Consider the following 8,679-nt stretch of genomic DNA (forward strand, 5'->3'; position numbering starts at 1 on the left):
ATAAAATACTAAAGCTGAAAATGGAGGACGGTGCAGAGGTGGACGGAACAGGACGGGGTCTCGTCAGATGAGGTCGGGTCAGGTTTCTGTTGGGATGGCGTTGAACTCGATTGTCTCGCCGTTCTGAAACAGCAAAGAAAGGGTTAAAATGGAGTACTGGGGAGTGGACAAGTGTCACACACACACACACACACACACGCACGACAACCCATGTTAGTTTTGTGTACACAAGCTCAAGATCCGCAGAGACTGTGAGCATGCACTCAAAATCAGATCAGGCCTCATCTTTTATGAATAACACTCCTGACACACAATCAGCTCAACTTATGCCCTAACAGTTGACTCAAAGCAAATAAATCTTTATTCAAACATACTTAAATTATTTTAATTTTCTAAATTTTAAGGAGTTAAACTGCATCAGCCATCAGAAGCTGTTTGTCATTTTGTTTTTTTTTTTCCTTTAAGGAGCTTCTTTTGTTACAATGTGCTGTTTAAAATGAAAGAAAGCAGCAAATCTTCCTATTTAAAACACCAAATTTAACCTTATTTAACAGATTAATTTTCTGTCAGGGCTGCACGGTGGTACAATGGTTAGCGATGTCGCCTCGCAGCAAAAAGGTTGCAGGTTTGAATCTTTGCACCTGTATCTCTAAACAAGATTACGCAGGTTTCTATCAAAACCTGACACTTTTAACCAGATTACAAAACGTACTTTCACTAAGCTACCATTTTTAAAAGACCTTAAAAATAGTCTATTTTAAAAGATGCATCTTAAAACAAATTCATTTACCAAAAACCTCTTGTATTTTACACACGTCAAGAGCTTAGTTTCTGTGTCGATTCACCATCTTTAATCAACTCTCAGTTTCATCAGAACGCTGATTGATCCATGTTGATGGCAACATGTTTGTCTATAGTGACACACATGTCACTTTACACAAGTGCAAAATGTGCATCGATCCCAACTGGGTCAGAGGCACAAAGAATTAGCAGGAAAAAAATGTGAAATTATAGAAAGAGTGAACAGAAAATGAGCTGATGTACCCAAAAGAAAGCCGAGCTAAGGCAGCCATGCTCAGGGGGCTCATAGGCTTACTACATCTCATTTACCTCATCATCATCATATTCATCATACTCATTAAATTCACCAAATACTGTCTGCAATTACACAAGACAAGTAATTAAGAAGCACGATTAAACCCCACAGGAATGTGAAGCTGAGTAAAAATGGGAACCTGTGGTTACCATGGATTTGTTGCCAACAAGTTGGACTAAAAACGCCACAACTTCCTTTCTGCCTGCAGCTTCAGCCTGTGACAAATAAAACAAGGAGATGCTTGACTTAGTGGTCTGAAGATTGTTAATAACAGAACAAGTCTTCCTCGAACCCACCACTTCAATCGTTGTCTTTCCATCATAGCCTGGCTTAGTCAGATCTGCTCCGGCCAGGCTCCAGATCTCCAGGCCGTCTATGTCACCACTGGCTGCCAGGCTGACACACAAAACATTTTTATTACAAAAAAATAATAAAAATCACTCTGAATCAATTCGGTTTTATAGAGACTGAGCCAGCACATGAACGGTAAGATGTTGCTATATCCTCACAGTGACTTTGACATTGTGCAGATAAGGAACAAAAGGTGTGTTCCTGAAACTCTGAATTAGTTTGGAACCGTCGTGACAAAACCTGTTGGGTATCTTGAGGAGATAAAGCAGGGCCCACTCAGAGTCGTGTGCTTGTCTGCACTAGAGATGCAGATTGGATGCAAAGCTATGCTGCCGGGGTGCATTCCTATAGTTGTGTAACAGTTGGATAACTGGTTGTACCTGTGTCAGTCGTGTAGGATGGGTCAGCGTAGATGGCTTGGAAACGGCTAAATCAGTGTGTGTGTGTGTGTACAGTGTGAAGACGTGTGGTCTGACCTGCACAGTTCAGTTCCTGCGTCCTCCGTCTGCTCTCTGGAGAAGTGGGCTCCCGTCTTCCTCAGCAGCTTCACAACATCTTTGTGTCTAAATGTGAGGACAGGCAGTGAAAGGGTGTCATCGTTACTGTGTGTACAAATCAAACGCTGCAAAATGCATCAAAGTTGGGACACTTTGACTGATAAGAGTCCAATCTGACTTCCCCATCATGTTCTTTTTTTTTGGTGGATTTTTTTTTTAGAAGACCAACCAGTTTTCAAAAACATCACAGTTCTTTTCCCTTACGGTGTTGGTGTTTTCCAATTCTGCTTTTCTAAATACCTTAAAGGTGTTCTTTTAGCGTCAAGTCTGGCAGCATGCTTTGCTAGCTCGTACTCTTAAAATTTGTTTTTTTTAGAAACATTTGCTTTCACCTTGCTAGAACATTCCTCTTCTGTGAAACATCTCGAGACAGGGGTTCATCTTCAGATGTTGATTAAGTTGGTATATCTACAATAATTCATGGTTTCACCCCATACCATTACACTCCCACCTCTAAAAAACAGCGCTTTACGTTAAAATGGTCAGGTTTATTGTGAACACGTTGAATAAATAAAAGAAACATGTCTTTGTCTCAACTGATGGAAGTTGTGCTCCCAGCAATATTCATACTCATCTTCATTATCTTTAGGAAATGTTAAAAATCACACGTGCAGATTTGTTCTGAAAATTAAGCATGGGTTGTTTTTGTTCCTGCAACGTTTGGAGTTCTGCATTTTGTTGGGTTCTTCACACCATCAGGTTTTCATCAAAAAGCACCAGTTCTGTTTGCCTATTTTTCAAAGATGGATAGTTTAGGTAGTGTCCTGCCTGCTTATCATTTAATCAGAATGACTAAAAATGATTTGTAGTTCTTAAATGTATTCGACTTTACTTAACCTCCCTGCTGCCCTTGAGTCAAAACAACCTCCGTTTTAAATAATAATTAACAGGATCCAACTAAAAAAGTCTAAAGTCTAGTTTTTTTTTTTTTTTACTATTCATAAGAAGAAATACAATACATTTCTACATAAAGGTAATTCAGTAATCATATAGTGACACAATTTTAAGATTTTTGGGTAATTGTGTCAAACTTGGACTAAAAATCAGTTCTAATGTAAACCTTATTAGTTCACATTGATTTCCAGTTTAAATGTTGAGGTTTTTTTTTTTTACTTGTTGACTCAGTGTAGTAGCGCTCACTTGTTGTCTGACAAGTTAGAGCAAGTTTCTTATCCCCCACAACGTGCCACCCACGCAGCGACAGTCCCTTCGACAGGATATTCAGGCAAAACCAAACACCAAACTCTTCACCGCTGAACCGTTAATGAAATTCAAACAAGTAAAAAAGAAAGTGCACTTAGGCATTAGGGCACGTTAGTATGTATATGCTTATAGAGCAACTGCAGAAACTACTAAAAGGACACAGGAAAACTTTTAAAAGACTAAGGAGCTGGTATCTTTCATCTGTGAAACTGGGAGCTAACTGGTAAAACTCGTTCAAAAGACACTCCCCACATTTGTTCTTCAACTTCTCTTTCTGTGTCTCCCTGCCTTTCCTTATACGGGCATTTGTCTGAATCGCAGTGGAACACACCATGTGCACCATAAATCCAGTTGGCAACTCAAACCTTCGTTTCTATTACACTGAGAGTCATTTAATTGAGTGAATGACAGAAAGCCACTGCTGTGCTAGCTGCGTACCATTCTGTAGGACGTGTCCTGTAACGACAGGTGTTTGTGCATCACTCCACCATCACAAAGAGAAACAAGTCCACACTTGCAGCGGCAACCGTTAAAATAAGACAACAAACAGTTGGCAGAGCTGTGACACATACATTTTTTCCCTTCAGGCTCCATATAGCACAAACAGAAACTTAAAGTTGGGCCTTTTCTTGACTAAGCGATGACGAAAAACAGCTGTGAAAGAATAAAATAAAACATCTACACTGTCAGAAGACAATTAGCCTAATTAGTTTGTAATTATCACTGCCCTCTAAGCTTCATTATGAGTTGCTCCCCTGGTTTCAGCCCCCCCAGCTGCAGTTGCTGCTCCCTACTCTTCATTTAGGCAGAGCTGAATTTTCCTGCCTCTAAGCAGTTCATTTAATGAAATCTGCTCTACGATAGCTATTACCATGATATTCTCAGCACTCAGATGTCTTCGAGGAGTAACAATTGTTGCTAATTGCCGAAAGGAGGATTTTAAACAGCTGCAACGTCATGAACGTTAGTTTAAGGACCAGACAAAACAAAGACTGCAGCGCTCTTTGTTTCTTACCTGAAGCGCACAGCGTTGCAAAGTGGAGTGTCTCCGTAGCGATCTTTAGCATGGACCGAGGCGCCGTTACTGAGGAGGTACTGGACAAGTTTGAAGTGACCCTCGCAGGCAGCGATATGTAGAGGTGTGCGTCCGTCAAAGTCACCCAAACACAAGTTACTACCCTGTGACAGAAGAAAAACCACCACTGGGTATATCAAGTAAAACAAAGTGATTTTTTTTTCATATCAATAAGTATTGTTCATCTAGTTGTGTTAGCCCCTCAGAAAACTCCTTTACTATTAGAAAACTAATAAAATACATCAGCAAGCCACATTATTCTAGATTTATTGCAAAGACATTTCTTGTACTTTTGGTTAATTAAGTTTCAAATGTGCATGTAACATTTGAAAAATTGTGTCCCACAGACATTTTTTGTCTCTTTTTTTGGAAAAATACAGCAAAAAAAAAAAAAAACCTGTTCCCCGAAACTTCAAGTTCAAGTTTACCAGTGATGTACGTTGACCTCGCAAACCAAACATAAGATAAGATACGTCAGATGCTTTCCTTCTGATACTTGTCACATAACTGTGTTTAAAGTTTGTGGCATAGATTTCATCGACCTTTCAACCCTGATATGTTATTAATTTTTTTTTTATTAGCATAGTTTGTGTATTAAATTGTTATTCTCTTTACCTAATAATCAAAACTTAGTAATTAGCAACTATTAGTGTTGTGATCATGGAGGTGTTTACCATTTCTTTAAGGGCACCCAGGGCTTCTACGTCTCCGATCTTGGCAGCAGCGCATGCCAGCGGAGGAGTCAGAGCATCACGGATGGCTTCCAGCTCCTTTGGACACCAGAGACAAGAAAAATCAAAAACATGCAATTTGGCTCAAACGACCCAACGTCCAATTCCATCAAACTTTGATTTAGAATGACCTTCATAAAGTATTTTTCTCTTGCACTTTACAACTCAGCTAAGCTTGGCTTTATTTGTTTGTCTCCCTCAATATTGTACAGAACCACCTCACTTGTGATTGCAAGCAAGTAAGTACTGGTCAATATTTGTGCAGCACTGTTAAACTCCCGACAACTAAATGTGACATTTGCATTACATCTTATAAACTGCTATACTTATTGCAGAAACATATCCAGACCCATAAACTCAGATGAAGCTGTAGATTGTGTAGTGTGATGACTATTCTGACATGTGTTAAGTTTGATCTCATTTAGCTCCATGTGACTATGATAAGCCTCACCTACAAAAAAAGCTGAGTTAAACTGAGCTACGCTGTGGAATAAAAACAAAAAACAGAAAAGTCCTGACTTGTGAGTTACCACCAGTCACTGGAAACAGGACAACAGGTTCGCTGGAAGTCCTGTTCAGTGTCTGCAGAGCTGAAGCATGCACGCTCACCTCCTTGCAGCTGATACTCAGCGACTTGGCAATGACCTGGATGAACCGGCTGTCGCTAAGACACAGCTTGGCTCCGTCGAGATTGGCGCTCATTTCACCTCGCAGGTTCTCAGCCATCATCTGGACGAGGTGAAAAACGAAAACCTTTAGAGCCGTCTTTGAAGCTTCTTTGGCTTCATACGTAAAAAAAAAGTGTTGTCACGAGTTGATAAACCTTTTTCTTGGCCTCCAGACTGAGCTCCTTCTTGGCCAACACGTAAGAAAGTTTGGACAACGCAGCCTCAGGAGTCATATCACTCCCAGCTATCAGGCCTGCATCCATCAACACCTAAAAAATAAAAATTGAATAACAAGTCATTTGATTCCTTTGCTTTAACCTAATTATAATGTCTGATTAAAGGTTACGAGGGACTCGAATGAACTACCATGCCGGTGGCATAAGATGCTGACACAGTCCCCCTCAGACACTGTGTGCAGTTCACGATGATGACACCAGCGTCAGTAGCTTTCTTCAGCTCAGCCAGAAGGTCAGGACGGTTATCGGGGGCATTTCCACTCCCGTAGGTCTCCAGGACGACCCCCTGCATGGGCGGCTGCAGGAAAGCCCTGGCCTGGACACAGATGTGAGCTGACTCAGATTTCAAAATGGCCAAATAAACTGCTCAGAATCAAACTGAGAAATTAGCATTCCATGTTATTTTTCCTGCAGTGCTTTTCACTCTTATTCATGAGACCATTTCTGCTCCTAAAAGCCCATCTGGTGCCATCTCAGAAACCAGTATCTTAATCACTAGTTGGCTGGTGGGCACTGGGAGGCCCCATACCACATCATTAACCACGGCATATGACTAGAGCAGCAGATTACTTCAACGGCAGGAAGGAGGGCAATTAATCTGAAGCCATTAGCGAGCATAAAGTCACTTGGCAAATTAAACTGCGAGAAGGAGGTGACATTTAAAGTACAGAGTATTTTGGGGTGTAATTAGAGGATGGACAAGAAAGGTGCAACATAAATCTGCGATCAAGTTTTCATAGCAAAGAACCTGGTGCCTAATCAAAATGACGGCTCATAAAAGCTGTGAGAAAGCCTTCGTAGCACAGATGGGCAGTGGGAGCAGACTGAGACAGTAAAGTAACTCTCCCAGCAGCCTCTGCGGGGGGGGGGGGGGGGGGGGGGGGGGGTAAATAGTACAGTATCTGAGCCAATCCTTCCCTTTTACAGGATGATTCGACATGGCCCATAACTCTGCCTCATCTTTTTCTGGCCAACACTTTGACGGTCATTTATAATAACAGGAAAGTATGAGAACGTTTAAATTAAACGTGGATATATTTCCCTGTGGTTTGACTAAAAAAAAAAAAAAAAAAAAAACTTTTTTTTTAAACCCTCTAAATTTAACTTTAAGTATTCTTATTTGAAAAAGAAACGGTCTTAGTGTAAAGAACTGAACAACACTTTTTTAATTAAAAAGAAAGATGACCTCGCATCTGCACAATAGTAGAAAGTGTAAAAAAATATATATATTGGAGCCTGGTTTTTTTAGGATGTCTCACTGCTTTAAAAATAATGGGGCTTTTATTGTGCTGACTGGAGTAACAACCAATATAACCTAAAATAGTCACACTTGCACATATATAGTTTAATTGGTGTGATTTGTTTTCAGGATGCACTTTACTAATTGCACATTTCTACACATCAAAGATCAAATGTCTTACCGTAGAAGCAGTGATTCCTGGGAAAAGCCGAAGCAGACCCACGTTCCGGTTCAGCTCTGTTCGGACTTGAAACTTTGCTGTGGTGTTTGCCCTCCAAACAGTATCCCAGTTAACTAAAGGAAAGATGACAACATGAAGCTGGAAAAACCACTTTGAAAAAAATGTAATGATTTAAAACACAAACTAGAGTATTTCATCTGTCACTAACTTGAAATATCCACTTCAGCTGAAGCCAAAGGAGCCAAGTTAGGAGAGGAGAACGCGTTGAAACTCCCAGCATCCACCTTGGTGACACGATTTCCTCTGTAGAGTTTGTTGAAGAAATATAAGCAAACCTGAGATAAGAAAAAGATGCAAGTCACGGGGGACAAAAAAGTTACAGAATTAATCACTTGATGTGACAGATGATTATAAAGTGTCAAACATTAAAATATTGATATTTATCTACTTAAAGCCATATTTGCAGAGGAAAAATCACTTTAAACATTTTACCTGAAACAAGTGAACAAATTTAGGAATTAGAAATACAGTAGTCCCTCGCTACTTCGCGGTTCGTTTTTCGCAGACTCGCTCGATCGCGGTTTTACAAAGTAAGATTGGACATGACACACAACTGGCTGACTGATGGGATGAGCCGCAAGATCAGCAAGGAGTTTTTTTATTTAAAATAAATTATTTAGCACCTGTGTGCAGCCCAAGCTGCAAGAGAAGCTTCTTCTTGCAGCTGATCTGCTGATCTCCGCTCTGCAGTGGAGGAGGGGGCGTGGCCAAGAGCGCTGGCAGAGAGCAGCCAGAGAGCTGAAATCATGACATTCTGTGCTCTTTTAGAGCGTTTAGAGTTTAGAAACATTGTTTAGAATATTGCAAGTGTGTGGGAAAGGTAAAAAAAAATATATAGTATATATATATATATATATATATATATATATAGGGCAGCACGGTGGCGCAACTGATAGAGCTGCTGCCTCTCAGCGAACAGGTCCCTGGTTCAAAACCCCGGTCCAGGTGCCCTCTGGGTGGAGTTTGCATGTTCTCTCCGTGCATGCGTGGGTTTTCTCCGGGTACTCCGGTTTCCTCCCACAGACCAAAAACATGCATGTTAGGCTGATTGGTAACTCTAAATTGGCCCTAGGTGTGAGTGAGAGAGTGAATGGTTGTTTGTCCCGTTTGTCTCTATGTGTCCCTGTGATGGACTTGCGACCCGTCCAGGGTGTACCCCGCCCCTCGCACAGTGATTGCTGGACATGGGCACCAGCGACCCCCGTGACCCAAAATGGAATAAACGGGTAAAGATAATGGATGGATGGATGGATGGATGGATGGATGGATGGATATATATAT

The 8,679-nt window shown here is 40.9% G+C and overlaps 1 protein-coding gene across 1 annotated transcript in view; it reads right to left on the minus strand.

Annotated features, from left to right (window-relative positions):
- aspg (asparaginase homolog (S. cerevisiae)) overlaps positions 1 to 8,679 on the minus strand; it is a 16,344-nt gene continuing 7,665 nt past the window's right edge. Inside the window, exons 7-18 of the mRNA XM_037694532.1 lie at positions 7,547 to 7,673; positions 7,339 to 7,451; positions 6,048 to 6,233; positions 5,837 to 5,950; positions 5,623 to 5,742; positions 4,957 to 5,052; positions 4,223 to 4,386; positions 1,924 to 2,010; positions 1,393 to 1,492; positions 1,246 to 1,311; positions 1,111 to 1,158; positions 1 to 123 (exon numbers count right to left, since the gene is read on the minus strand). Of these exons, the coding sequence (XP_037550460.1) occupies positions 79 to 123; positions 1,111 to 1,158; positions 1,246 to 1,311; positions 1,393 to 1,492; positions 1,924 to 2,010; positions 4,223 to 4,386; positions 4,957 to 5,052; positions 5,623 to 5,742; positions 5,837 to 5,950; positions 6,048 to 6,233; positions 7,339 to 7,451; positions 7,547 to 7,673 (1,266 nt within the window). The 3' untranslated portion in view covers positions 1 to 78. The remainder of the gene's footprint in view (positions 124 to 1,110; positions 1,159 to 1,245; positions 1,312 to 1,392; positions 1,493 to 1,923; positions 2,011 to 4,222; positions 4,387 to 4,956; positions 5,053 to 5,622; positions 5,743 to 5,836; positions 5,951 to 6,047; positions 6,234 to 7,338; positions 7,452 to 7,546; positions 7,674 to 8,679) is intronic.

The sequence above is a fragment of the Nematolebias whitei genome, chromosome 21 (genome assembly GCF_014905685.2).
Source record: "Nematolebias whitei isolate Nwh7 chromosome 21, NemWhi1, whole genome shotgun sequence".
NCBI lineage: Eukaryota > Metazoa > Chordata > Actinopteri > Cyprinodontiformes > Rivulidae > Nematolebias > Nematolebias whitei.